Raw genomic sequence first — 14,536 nt, 5'->3', positions numbered from 1 at the left:
TTTGATCAGGTGGTATATATCCGCCGACATGACAAAAATGCATTAGTAACGTTACCGAAATATGTTAATCCTAAATCGCCAAAAAAAAAATGGAGGAAACCCCATGTAAAAACCAGTAAAGAAAAGCTAAACGGGCGGACCGGCGGCTTTATGATATCCTACACCACTTTGCATATTTAGTAGAACTACCCTTACAAATAAACTTTTTATGTGTAATTTATGAGAATAAAATCATATCAACTATGATCGTTTTTGAATGCGTATTCTGAGATATATATATGTATTCTGGAGGCATTTGTGTCTGAGCCGATATAATTAAAATCCATCCTGCTTTACACTTTTCACAATAAGCTTGAGTAAAGGTCTATATGGGAGCTACATCCAAATCTGAATCGATAAAATTTTTGCAAAGGTATTTCTGAGCTGTATTCTATATATTACGCAGAATATATTATTATGGCCGTAGAGAACAAAAATAACAAATTGGATTGAACATATTTACAAGAGCTTTGTCTATATCTGAACCGATTTCCTCCAAATTCGACAAACTTATTTGTAGAAGCATCTAGTGTGCAAAACTCCAATCTGTTTGTGCCAAATTTCATCTATTTTGACTAATATTACACATTTAATGTACAATAAAATTCAAATTGAGTAAAGATATGAAAGATATAAAAACTGTATCTAAATTTTTACCAATTATCTCCAATATTAATAGGGTTCGTCCTAGGGTTAAACAAATAATTTGTGCAAGATTTAATTTCAATCGGGCTATAACTATAATATAATAAATAAAATAACTGTGATAATTCTCACAGAAACCAACATATGCGATGACGAAAATAAATTTTATGAAATAAACGGCTACAATTCTATATTTTTGAATAAAATAAATAGCAGTATACATAAAAGATACAGTCTCGTTTAAAACAATCAATACGAACACCCAATTTATGGAATCGCTTCAAGTTGAACTATCAATAAGTATTGACAAAATAATAACCATATTGGCATGATATCGGCCACCTAATTTAAATGTTAACAACTTTATTAAAGAATTGGATAATTGCATAAATAACATAAACAAAAGACAAGATATCATATTAACTGGTGATATGAACCTCGATATTATCTCAAATACCATGTCATCAAAGAATTATTTGGATATGTGCGCCTGTAATGGTCTTGAGTGTGCTGTAAGCGGTATTACTAGAGAATGTGAACGCCATGGAAGCAGAACGTGCATTGATCATCTGTTCATAAGGCATAATTCGAGAAACAATATTAAGTCAGCCATAATCTCCACTACTATCTCAGATCATTACTCAATATTTGGATCTATTGAAATGGACACAACTGTAAATCCACTAAATGTAATCTCCGAAAAACGCATTCTTAATAATAAAAAAGTAAACAATCTTATAAAAGAGGTAGATTGGTGCAGGATAGTTAGCGAAACTAATGGTACAAATGAACTTTTTAACAAAATATGCAATACTTTTAGTAAAATATATGAAAAATCAACTGATATTAAGAAAATTAAAACGAGAAATAGAAGTGGTCAACCATGGCTAACTAAAGAAATAATTAGTGATTGTAATACAAGAGATCGGTTGTACCGCAGAAGTAAAAATGCCGCAAATGAAAGGCTTTATAAAACGTTCAACAATCAACTAAATAAGAAAATCATTTTTGCAAATAACACTTTCTACCACAGTAAGTTTATCCAATGCAGAAGTAATATTCGCGAAAATGGGCAACAATTAATAAAATTATTGGTAAAAAATGCAAAAGTATAGACGAAACGGTGAAACTAAATTTTACAAATCGGAATATTGTTGAAGTCGCAGAAACTTTCGCACAAAAATTTAAAACGAATGTTGAAAAGATAATACATTCATGCGAAAAGGAAACTATGGAAAATATCCAAAACAACTTTCCAAATTCAATTTTTCTTGAAGGCACAAATGTTGTAGAAGTCAAAATTATTTTGAAAAGCTTAAACACCAGGAAAAGCGCAGGTATAGATGACATTCGTGCAATTGATATCAAAAACAACGCTGAATTAATTTCTCCAATCCTGACAGAGCTTATAAATAGAAGCTTAAACGAGTCAATTATTCCCGATCTGCTAAAAATATCTATTATTCGCCCAATTCATAAGAGTGGTAATAAATCTAACTGCGAAAACTACAGACCTATATCTATTCTACCAGCCATCGAAAAAGTGTTAGAAGAAATTATTGTTAGAAGACTGAATAATTTCCTAGCAAAATACAGTTTGATGAACAATAACCAATATGGATTCCAAAAAGGAAAGAACATTAATCAACTCCTGGAAAACTTCACAAACACAATATATCAAAACTTATCTGAACAAAAACAATGCCTAATAATGTTTATCGATTTCAGCAAAGCGTTTGATAACCTGTCACATCCAAAACTTTTAAATGTACTAGAAAAACATGGAATAAGAGGACATTGTTTAAAATGGTTTGAACAATACCTAAATTGTCGAAAATTTAAAGTTAAAATTGACAATGTTACAAGCCAAGAATACCAGTCAGATTACGGAGTGCCTCAGGGTTCTAAACTTGGACCCATTTTATTTATAATATATGCCAATGATATGATAAAAACTTTAAATGACAGCATTACTTTTTCATATGCAGACGACACGGCCATAATCGTTTCAGACAAATCTATACGTTCAGCCGAAATCCGAATGCAAAACGAAATGAATAAGCTGCTAAGATGGTGTCATGACAATGGGCTGGTTATAAACGCTAAAAAAACTAAAATCATCCATTTTCGACCGAAACACATTCCCCACACAGAAGAATTTACGAATGTCTTTTTTTTTTTTTTTATTTTATTATTTATCTTAAGTCTATAGATTACAAATCCTTACAGACTAAATTAAAAACTAAATTGCTATATACAATTGAGAATTTTTTTTTTATTTTTATAATAGAGAAAAAATTTAGAGGTTTAAAAACTATACTCTGTTTAAGTGCAAAGTCAATTTCCGTTTTAAAGATTCGCGACTCTCTGCTAGATCAATTAAATTATAAAATTTATTAAATTCAAGGAAAAGACGACGTAAAGGATCATTATTGGCATAGTTAGTAGTATAATAATTTATATGAAGCAATTGATAGTTTCGCGTAGGTCTATACGGTACGTTTATGTGCAGTTTATCTAGAATAACATCTGACAATATCTTCCCATGAATAACCATTAATAAAAAAGTTACATTTAGCATAGTACGGCGGCTTTTCAATGTAGGTAACTTTATAAGGTTTAACCTATGTTCGTAACTTGGCAATGTTTGTTGGGTCCAACTATGACCACGAAGACAAAATAATAAAAATTGCTTTTGAACGGATTCTAATAAATTAGAATAAATGACATATCCTGGATCCCATATTACAGACCCATACTCTAAGATGCAGCGCACAAAAGAAAGTTGTTTACAAACTAATGGATCCAAGAATTCTTTACTCCATCTTTTTATAAAGCCCAAACTTTTATATGCTTTATTTATAGTCAATGAAATATGCTCTCGGAAGTCAAGTCTATGATCCAAAAGGATTCCAAGATCATTCATACATGTTACAGAGTCGATTAGACAATTATTAAAATAGTAACTCGACGTGATTTTCTTAACTCTAAAAAATGACATATGTTTGCATTTTTTAATGTTTAATTCTAAAAGGTTATCTATACACCACTGGTAAAAGTTGTTGAGATCAGACTGTAAAAGCTGTTGATTCGATTCAGCATTAAATGGAAGAAATATTTTTACATCATCCGCATACATTAAGACTTTAGAGTGGCATATTACGTTAGGTAAGTCGTTTATAAATAGTGTAAAAAGAACAGGTCCAAGATGGCTTCCTTGTGGCACACCCGAACTTACATTAATTTTATTGGAAATTATGTTGCCATATTTCACTCTTTGTGATCTTCCTGTTAAATAAGATTTTATCCAATCTAATAATGAGGCACTAAAACCCATGCTATGCAACTTAAATAACAATAACTTATGGTTTACTTTATCGAATGCCTTACTGAAATCAGTATAAACACAGTCTGTTTGGCATTTCATTCTAAATCCTTCATTTGCAACAGTAGTAAGTTCCAAAATGTTTGTGACTGTTGAGCGATGCTTTCTAAAACCATGCTGAAATTTTGATATAATAGACGATACTTGAAATGATATTATATCTGTAACTAACTTTTCAAAAAGTTTTGGTATGGCATTAAGCTTTGCAATACCTCTGTAATTTGTGACATCAATTCTACTACCTGATTTAAACAAGGGCACAATATAGGATTCTTTCCACAATTCAGGAAAATAACTAGAACCTAACGATTTATTAAACAACATACAGAGAGGCAATGCTAAATTTTCGGCACAATTTTTTAGTATACATGCTGGAATTCCATCAGGGCCGGGAACAGTCGTACTTTTGAGCACTTTTAAGTTATTTAACACAGTCTGTACATTGAAACTGGGAACATGAATTGATGAAAATTCTGAAACTAAGTAAGGGTATAGGAAATTATCGTTGTACGATTTCGTGGAATATGTAGTTTCAAAAAAAGATGCAAATATATTTGAGATTTCAATATCATCCTCTGCAATAATGTGACCAAATTTTAACGTTTTTGGAAATCCATTATGTCGGCGCTTATTGTTTACAAAACCGTAGAAGGATTTGGGATTTGAAAGCATTTCATTCTTCATTTTACTTATATAATTATTATAAAGCTGCTTATTTAAGACCATATATTGCGATCTTATGACAGAATAGCTCTTAAACTCTAAAAGTGAACCACTTCTCTTAAACTTTGCGTAGAGTTTATTCTTTTTATTCTTCAATTTAGATAAAACGGTGTATTCCACGGAGGACCAACATTCTTAAAAGCTGCGGTTTTTGGAACATTTTGAGATATAGATGATTCTAAGGTATGATAAAACACGGTTAACATTTCATCTAAAGAACTAAGTGAAAACAACGTAGGCCAATCTAATGAACTTAATTGTGAATTTAGGCGTACATAATTCGTCTTTGAGAAGCAATACGTGGATTTAGTTTGGTACGATTTCTTATGGTTGGTGGAAAGAGTGGATAATGGGATTTGGATGTTTAAAGTAGGGTGGTGCTTGTCTTCAGGTAGGGTTATGGGATTACAACGGGAAAGTAAAATATCTGAAGGATTATTGACAAATATAAGGTCAAGGGTTCTTCCAAATATGTTGCTAATTAAGGCGAATCTTTACAGCAACTATTTCAATATCCAGCGGTGTAGAGAAGAAAATTTCGACAGCAGGTAGTTGAGAAGAAACGGCGATAAGGACTCCACCGCCTCTACTTTTTAAACTATTAGTACGATCACATCTAAAAATCTGAAATTTGGAACATAAAATTTCTGCGTCGTAGATATTGCTTGAAAGCCAAGTTTCGGTAAACGCGATGACTTGATAATTCAGAATATAACTGTTTATAAATAAGGAAGATAATTTAGTGTTCAAACCTCTAACATTCTGATAAACTAGATTAAAATTATCAACAGTAGGTACAATATTTAGTTTTTTGATTGAGATGTTGGTAAATATACAATATCTGATTTAGGAACTTCTTTATAAATATATTCGTGTATAACGGCTTTTGCAGGCCAAAAAGATGGGTTAACTATTATTTCAAAAATATCCTCAGGAACAAGAATTTTAAACGAAGCTTTACTTCGTTTTTCCGCATATTTGAATTTAAAAACTTTTATTTCATCATCGATATTTATTTTGCTCTTTATAAATGATAAGACATCATCCTCAGACGTTGAAGCAGCAAACCTTGCAGCAAATACTGTACGTTTAGGCAAAACTACTCTTAGATTGGGCGGACTTGGAGTATTAGGAGTACTCATTATATATGGCGACTTTGGCGTGATTTGAGGGAGAAAAACTTTTTTGACACAGACGGAGTTAGTTCGGACGTAGGTATTGAAAGTGGTGCAGATTTTGATGTAGAAGGGTTTTTGGACGGTGTTAAATCAGTTACTATTGCACGATTCTGATTACAAATTGATGACGAAGCAGTTTTTGATGGTGTTTCTTGGATAGTAATCAGCGGAATTTTCTGCGTAATAATTTCATTCATTGGCTTATCTAATGTAACTTCAGTCGGTTTCTTTCGTTTTCGTAGAGAATCAGGCGGAGACTGCAGGAACTGATCTAAGTAGGTTGTTTGATCTAACATTTCCTTGTATTTTTCAAATCTATCAGCCAATGAGCGGAATTCAGTGCCTATATCCTGTAATTCGGTACGAGTTTTCTTGAAAAATTTGTAAAATTCGGCATCTAATACCCTACATTTGGTGCAGCACCAGCGTAGACCCTTATTTTCCCTTAAATTATCAGCGGTTCGTGGTGATAGTTGGATACACCTCACATGATAAGAATCCAGACATAGCCAACAGGATACCATTGGTTCATCGGAAACTAATTGTTTACAATTGATCATAGAACAATTCATTATTGTGATTTAGATTATAATTTTTAGCAAATACAACAACCGCTTAGTAATCGATGCAGCAAATTGATGTTGCTTATAGCAAATACAGCAACCAATTTAAACAGGTGGTGTTCTAAAAGCTTTTGAGCTTTTAATTAGTACACTTGCCAGGATGTAAACAATGTTAGTGAAATTGTAGTAACAACAACAACGAGATGACAGCAACGCAGTGTTAAATATGATGGATTGCAGCTAAAGCTTTTTTGACACTATGATGCTTGTACGAATCACACAGCAAAACGAAGAACAGGAGAAAAAGAAAAATGGTTATTCCTTTTATTTGTTTTGCAAAAAAACAATTATTTGCACCGAAAAACTGCCAATTTATGCACACAATTCGATAAGGAAACACTTGAAAGCTTAGTCGTTCCAATTATTTAGTTTATCAACGGCAATTATGACAAGAAATTTATCGTTTTTTGAGAGCGAGTTATAAACACGTCCGAACAGTAGGATTGCACACTACGGTCTTCATCACTATAAATACGATAATCTACAAAGCAATGAAATGTGCACCACAAAAATCGAATCAGTAGATGTTTTTAAATATCTTGGAATACTTCTGGACTGCAACATGAAATGGAAACCTCAAATAGATAACATTAGAGGCAAACTACGCAAGTCTTCATACGCTCTATATCATCTGAGTACAAGCGCCCCATATACAGTGCTAAGGCAAGCCTACTTTTCCCTTGTCGAATCTTATTTACGTCATGGAATATCAGCCTGGGGAAACGCCTCGAATTGCAGAACCCTTCAAGCAGCACAGAACAGTCTGCTTAAAATTCTTCTTAAAAGTTTACATCGCTCAAATAGGATCAACAACAGTCAAACGATGCTAATTCAGACACTACCTCAACAAATAACAATCGATCAGATCACAATGAAAATCTACACAAACGTCTGGGAGTACTGAACATAGAAAACTTATATAAGACAACAATACTGAATGAATTTTACGACAGCAGATAGATCACACTCAAAACACCAGAAGACGTGCTGAAGGAAGATTCAAGATACCATGCTTCAAAAACGATCGCTTAATGTAAGCGTCCCAACAACAATGAATTCAATACCAATATCTATACTAAATATAAGAAACAAGCCGAAAAGGAAAAAACTGATAAAACAGTTTCTTATAAATTCTTAATATTTTTTGATTATTCTTAATATTTTTTTGATTCTTATAATAATTTAAATTTTTTTAAACCATACTACAGCTGAACTTTAAATAGTTATTAAAATTTGTATATAGTCAAATTACATTTGTACAAGTTCCAATACCGTCGTATGGACTTGTTGTGGTTCAAATTCTACTGAGTAGATTTTGAGCCGAAATTTATTGTTGCACAAAGACGAACAACAATATTATTTAGCAACCTACAACAAACACAAAAGTATTCTGGCGATACTTACGTTTGTTGTCTGCACAAAAGAAAAAGCACTTTAATAAGTTTTACTTCAAAGTTAAAATGACTCTGTCGGTCAACTTTTTTATTTATGAAAATTCACAATTTTGTTTGATCTGGCGATCCACTTTTTTGAACTTCAAGAAGAAGAGTGCCAACCAAAACTCCTTGACGATGTAACCTCATCGATAGTTTTAATTATCGAGATCGATAAGGTCCATATCGATATCATCGTCTATGGGTTTGGGTCTATTCCCAACATGCCGGGCCCCTTGCACTGGTGCAACCGTTAAAGCTGTTGCTATTTTTTCGAGCACGCTCAGGAACCTGTCCATCATCTCTGGCTGCTGCAGTAAAGGTTTTTCTTCCCTTTTTCTTTCTCCGGGCTGTTGCTGTGGCTGTTGTGCGGCATGTTGATTTTGTTGTTTACTCTGTTTTTTGGTTGTTTTAACTCGCCGATATTTGTTGTTTGTTTGTGTTTTCTGCACACCAATCTGTTGTTTGTTCTGATTCTGCTTCCGCTTTTTTTGCTTTGGTGTAGTTTCAGTGACAGTGTGCGCGTGCCGTGTTTGCAGTTGAGCAAGAATTTGTTGTTGCTGTTGGGTTTGCTGCGCTCTTTGATTGGCATACGGGTGATACCTGGCAAACCCTATGCCACTCTTAATTAGACCTGCCACTACAGGACGATGCAGCATCGTATTGTGCCGACAACCACACATACGACATGTCCCTGGCCAGGAACAAAATCTCGCTACGTGGTTCCGTCCGAGGCAGTTCTTGCAGTATCTGCGGGCTAATACCACATTCTCTCTTTGCTCCACCGTCATCACTTGAAAAGCGGGACAGTTCCTCAGGTGATGAATACCGTAGCAAACCTGACAGACTTCACCTTGGCCAATATCCATTATTATGTAACTGCAAGAAATATATTGAAAGAAAAAATATCCAAGAGAAAAAAGGGTGCCATTAAAGGCATTGTCTGTTAGATATTTAACCATGATTGGGGCACGCATACACATATTTTACATTCTACTGACAACCACTGACTGGGAGTACACATAACTTCACAATAGGACGAGATACCTGTCGTAGTTTTTACATCAACTACTCTTACGTGTTGATCGTGCCCTTCATGCACTTTTACCACACGTCCCATTTTCCAGTCATTCGGAGGTAGCAGTTCATCTTTTACTAGTACCAAGTCATTCTCTTGAATATTTCGGTTAGGATATTGTCATTTGTATCTTTTATGGAGTTCCTGGATATATTCTGTTTTCCATCTCTTAGTAAAGGTATGATGTAGGGCTTTTATTTTTTCCCAACGATTTATTAACGATAAATCGTCAATAGGCATTTCCGGAGCGAATAATAATGGTCCACCTCTTAGGAAATGTGCTGGAGTTAAAGCCTCTAAATCTTCCGGATCCTCTGACAATGGTGTTAAAGGCCTAGAGTTTAATACACTCTCTATTCTCACTAAAACAGTGGCAAATTCCTCAAAATTAAACTTTCTTTCAGACATTACCTTTTTGAAATGTGTCTTAAAACTTTTAACTCCTGCTTCCCATAATCCGCCCATGTGTGGAGCGCTAGGTGGAATAAACTTCCACTCGAAGCCATTAACAATATACTTCTCTGAAATTTCTTTGGAGGATTTTTTTATAAATTCATGATATTCCCTCGAGAGAGTACGACTTGCACCCACAAAATTGGTTCCATTATCTGACATTAAACATCTAGGCAAACCTCTTCTACCTATGAATCGTGTAAATGTTGCAAGAAACGCTTCTGTGGATAGTGACGAACACGCTTCAAGATGTATGGCTTTTGTTGAAAAACATACAAATATACATACATACGACTTTTGGTACGGTGAATTTCTCAAATTGCCACTTTTAATTTGAAATGGACCTGCAAAGTCTGTTCCAACATAGGTAAAGGGAAGTGAAAAAGAAGTTCTCTCTAAAGGCAATGCAGCCATTATCTGTGATTTAACATTCTGTTTCTATCTTGCACAAATTACACAATTATGCACTACTTTTTTAACGGTTCTTCTTAGTCTAGGGATGTAAAATTGGCGTTGAACCATGGACATCATAAGTCTTACATCAACATGCATTAATGTTTTGTGGATAAATTCCAAGAATATATTACATAAATGAGACGAACTTGGCATTATTACTGGAAATCGTTCGTCATTAGAAACATTTGCATTAGCTAGACGTCCATTAACTCTCATTACCCCATTCTCATCCAAAAATGGATTCAAAGCACGTAACGAACTTTTTCGTGATATAATTTTCGAATTAATTAAATCATTATATTCTTGGGGATAATGAACCCTTTGCGCCATTCGGGCTAGAACCATCTTAGCGTGATTCAACTCATCTTGAGATAGAAGTTTTCCACTTCCTCCATCTGAATATTCATTTTTTCTTCGCTTATTCTTCATACGATACATATATCCTATAATCCACAATGTTCTGTTATAAGAAGAAAATTTTTGAATCATTTCTTTATAATCATCTTTCTCTATAATTGGTGCTCAATGTACTTCAATATTTCGCTTTTCTGGCGGATCTTTCGATACCATATTAGATTCTGGCCAATTATTACCAGGACTTAATAACCACATTGGGCCATTCCACCATAGCGAACAGTTACTTAACTCTACAGAATTACAACCTCTTGTTCCAAGGTCTGCAGGATTACATTTCGAAGAAACATGTCTCCAAGTTTTCGATATTTTTGAATATAGTTGCGGTTCTATTTGCAACATAAGTATTCCATGTGGATGGATGTTTTTGCAACCATGCCAATACAATTGTTGAATCTGTCCACATGTGGACAGAATAATTTTTCACATCTAATTTGGAGACAACATACTTCATTAAAGATGAGAGCAATACGGCACCACAAAGCTCTAATCTTGGCAAGCTTACTCTTTTTAATGGAGCAACTTTACTTTTCGCTATTAACAAGTTTACTGATGACTTTGATTCTGTGTCCATTCGAACGTATACTGCGGCACAATACGCTTTCTCAGAAGCCATGAAATTGTATATTGCCCTCTAGGCAATAATTAATCCATCTTGGTATTTGAATAGAATCAACACTTGAAAATTGATCCAAAAATGTTTTCCATTTAGTATACGTGGATGAACTTACTCTTTCATCCCAATTAACACCTTCTAACCAAAGGTCTTGCAACAAAATTTTTGCCTGTATTATTAAAGGCGTTAACCACCCTGCTGGGTCAAATAATTTCGAAATGGTTGACAAGATTTTCCTTTTAGTTATCGGGGTAGTCACCTCTAGTGACTTCATACTATAAGAAAATGAGTCAGTTAAGGCATTCCAACGAATACCTAATGTCTTTGTTGAACTCATATCTTTAATTCTTAAAAATTCTTCATTTAACAAATCTTCTGATCGGACATTAGAAAGAAGGGTCGGATGATTTGCCGTTATCTTCTTTAACGGAAATCCAGCCGAATTCAAAACACAAATTAATTGTTTTTCCGCCTCCAAAGCTGAGACAAGAGTATGACCTCCAGTCAATACATCATCAACATATATCTCATTTTTAATTATTTTCCATGCAATTGGGCATTTATCTCTTGACTCTTCCGCCAATTGCAACAATGTGCGAATCGCCAAATAAGGTGCACAGTTTATACCAAAGGTAATAGTACACAATTCGTAATCTTTAATATCACTCTGACCTTCTATTCTAAATAAAATTCTCTGGTATTGCCGATCAGAATCATGAACACATATCTGTCGGTACATTTTCTCAATGTCACCGTTAAACACATACTTATACAGGCGCCAATTCAAAATTACAGACACTAAATCATTTTGTAATATTGGCCCTGTATGTAAAACATCGTTTAAAGGATAAGAGCTTTTTGTCTTACTCGATCCATTAAACACCACTCTCACTTTAGTACTAGAACTTTCTGGGCGAAAGACTGCATGATGCGGTAAATAATATGGAAAATATTTCCCACCAGTACATATTTTTCTTGATTCTGTGGGTTTCACATGACCCAATGACAAATATTCATTTAATACTTCATTATATGACTCCTCGAGATCTACATTCTTGCTTAACATTACTTCCATATGTTCATATTGTTTCTTTGCTTTGAATCTGGACGAATCTAGGTACATTTTTTGAGGAAATTCTTCTTTGAAAGGTAATTTTACAACAAATCTTCCATCTGATCGACGGTATGTCGTGTTGGCGTAAAATTTCTCGCAATATTCGTCTGATTTCGTGGAAATGTCCACTTCTCTTATTTCTTCTTGTTCCCAAAACTTTCTCAATAATTGACTAACGTCATCTTCAGAATTATTTTTTATTTCTATAGACGCTAAACAAATTTCATTGGGTGATATTGGCCCATAGATATACCAACCGTATATCGAATTTTGAGTTATCATGTTGCCCAATATGTTCTTTTTAACTCCCTCTAGGATTATATATGGGATAACATCGCTACCTATAAGCATATCAATTTGAGCAGAAATCATAAATCCTGGATCTGCTAACTTCAAATCCTTAATACTTCCCAAATCTGAAATTTTAATAGTCTGCGTCGGCAATAAACTTGTCAAATTTTGCACAACTAATGCTTCTGCTTCAAATTCAGTTTCATTTATTTCTGAACACAGTGTCAGAACACATTTTTTATTTGAATTAGCCACGACTGTTCCACTCAGTCCACTAATCTTGAAACTAGCTTTTTCAGTTAATATGCCAATTCGTTTAATTATTTTTTGAGTAACGAACGTTCGTTTCGAAGCTGAGTCAATGAGAGCTCTAACCGTAAATATTTCTCCAGAATATTTTACGTTTACCAGAGCTGTAGGCAGCATAACGTCATCATGACTCACTGACACATGTGTTTCCACATTAGAAGTTTGAGCTACAGAATTGGGCGAACATGGCATTTCTTCTACAATATTCTCTGTGGTAACTAGAGCATTTGTTTGGCGTCCATTTTCAGAACGGTAAGTGTTTTGACTTTCTCTTGCTACCAATCTTGGCTGTGTAGATCTCTCTTGAACGTTATTTGGTAAATGCAGTTTAGTGTGGTGCTTCTTTTTACAAAACATACACCTATGTACACTAACGCATTCCTGAGAAATGTGTCCATATATAAGACAATTGTTACACAACCTTTTTTCTCTTGCATATTCAATTCTCTGATTAACACTCATACTATTAAATCTTGAACAATTCTTCAAAATATGATTTCTATTACACATGACACATCTATTCGATTGTGTCGATTGCGCATTTTGATGCGCTTGAAATTCATCATTAAAAGCAGTTGAAGCTGCTTTATTTCTTAGACTGTCTATTCTCTCTAGGACTCTATGTCTGTTTTTTAGAAAATCTTCCATTTGTGACCATTTGGGTAGCTCTGAATGTGATTCGAGCGATTGTTCCCAAAGAGTCAGAGTTTCAACCGGAAGCTTAGTTGAACACAAATATATCAAAATAGGATCCCATTGATCTACTTGCACCGTATGTGCTTTTAATATAGCTAGACAGTCGCTAACTGTTGGTTGAATTCTTTTTATATCTCTGCTAGATTCAGTTTTTGCTGCCGAAAGATTGAATAAAATCTTTAATTGATTATCTACCAGTACCCTCACATTTTCGTATCGCACTGATAATGCTTCCCATGCCAACGAAAAATTCTGATCAGATAACGGGTACCGATCAACAATTCTACCAGCCTCACCCTTTGTTTTGTTACGCAAATGATAGAGTGTTTGCGCAGGGGTGAGTCTGGGATGATTTCCATATATGGCCGTAAACATGTCTCTAAAAGTTGGCCATTGTTCATAACTTCCGTAGAAGTCTTGAGTGTCACAAGGTGGCACTTTAATACAAATTTCCGACATGTCGAAGGTTGTACCCGGAGGATACACAGCTGAGCTGTGAAACAGTGACGGATTTGTAACATCGCCTCTAGCGGTATTATTTTGATTTTGTTTTCTTTTCTTCAAAATCTCTAATAATTTAGCTTTTGTAGTTTGGTATTTGTCCTTGAGGGACTCAAATATTTTTCTGGCTTCTAATTTATAAGCCTCTTTTCTTCTTCCTCTATTTCTGCTAAATATACACATTCAAATGCACTGCGTGCATTATGCCAATCTTCATCAATGGATTCTAGTTTGGTTTCAATTAAAGAATTCGAAAATAGTTCCTCGGGAGTATTCTCCAATTGAATGCACATATTCATAAGGCTGTCGGTTTCGTATTCAAACTTAGCACAAATTGTTGAATCCATTTTGTTTTTCTATTTATTTTTATGTATATTTATATGAAGTTTATTTATTGTTATTTATTATTTTTTATTTACTTTTTTTATTATTATTTTTTATTTTTTATTATTATTATTTATTATTATACAAACAAATTATAATTATCACTTTATTTATTGTTAATAAATAAAATGAGATTATTTCTGTTAATGTTTTTGATTTGCCGTATAATATTATTTTTCTCAGCAAAAGTTTAATTTG

The 14,536-nt window shown here is 33.9% G+C and overlaps 1 protein-coding gene across 1 annotated transcript; it reads right to left on the bottom strand.

Moving 5' to 3' along the window:
* Positions 1–5,407: 5,407 nt before the first annotated feature.
* On the bottom strand, positions 5,408–6,871 carry LOC131804490 (uncharacterized). The gene is made up of 2 exons (XM_059127441.1): positions 5,949–6,871; positions 5,408–5,916 (listed from the first exon to the last, which is right to left on the bottom strand). The coding sequence occupies exons 1-2, from the start codon at positions 6,540–6,542 to the stop codon at positions 5,596–5,598; spliced, it is 915 nt and encodes a 304-aa protein (XP_058983424.1). The 5' UTR covers positions 6,543–6,871; the 3' UTR covers positions 5,408–5,595.
* Between the last annotated feature and the right edge of the window lie 7,665 nt (positions 6,872–14,536).

The sequence above is a fragment of the Musca domestica genome, unplaced genomic scaffold (assembly GCF_030504385.1).
Source record: "Musca domestica strain aabys unplaced genomic scaffold, Musca_domestica.polishedcontigs.V.1.1 10, whole genome shotgun sequence".
NCBI classification, from domain to species: Eukaryota; Metazoa; Arthropoda; class Insecta; order Diptera; family Muscidae; genus Musca; species Musca domestica.
Note: the sequence above shows the minus strand (reverse complement) of the source record. Positions and strands in the feature narration are given on the sequence as shown.

Bases quoted from the DNA above. Each gene is read 5' to 3' on its own strand.
- LOC131804490 (XM_059127441.1), bottom strand. From the start codon at position 6,542: ATGAATTGTTCTATGATCAATTGTAAACAATTAGTTTCCGATGAACCA. The intron at 5,917-5,948 runs AGTCGCCATATA...ACTCCTAATACT, and splicing joins TCTCCCTCAAATCACGCCAA to CCAAGTCCGCCCAATCTAAG.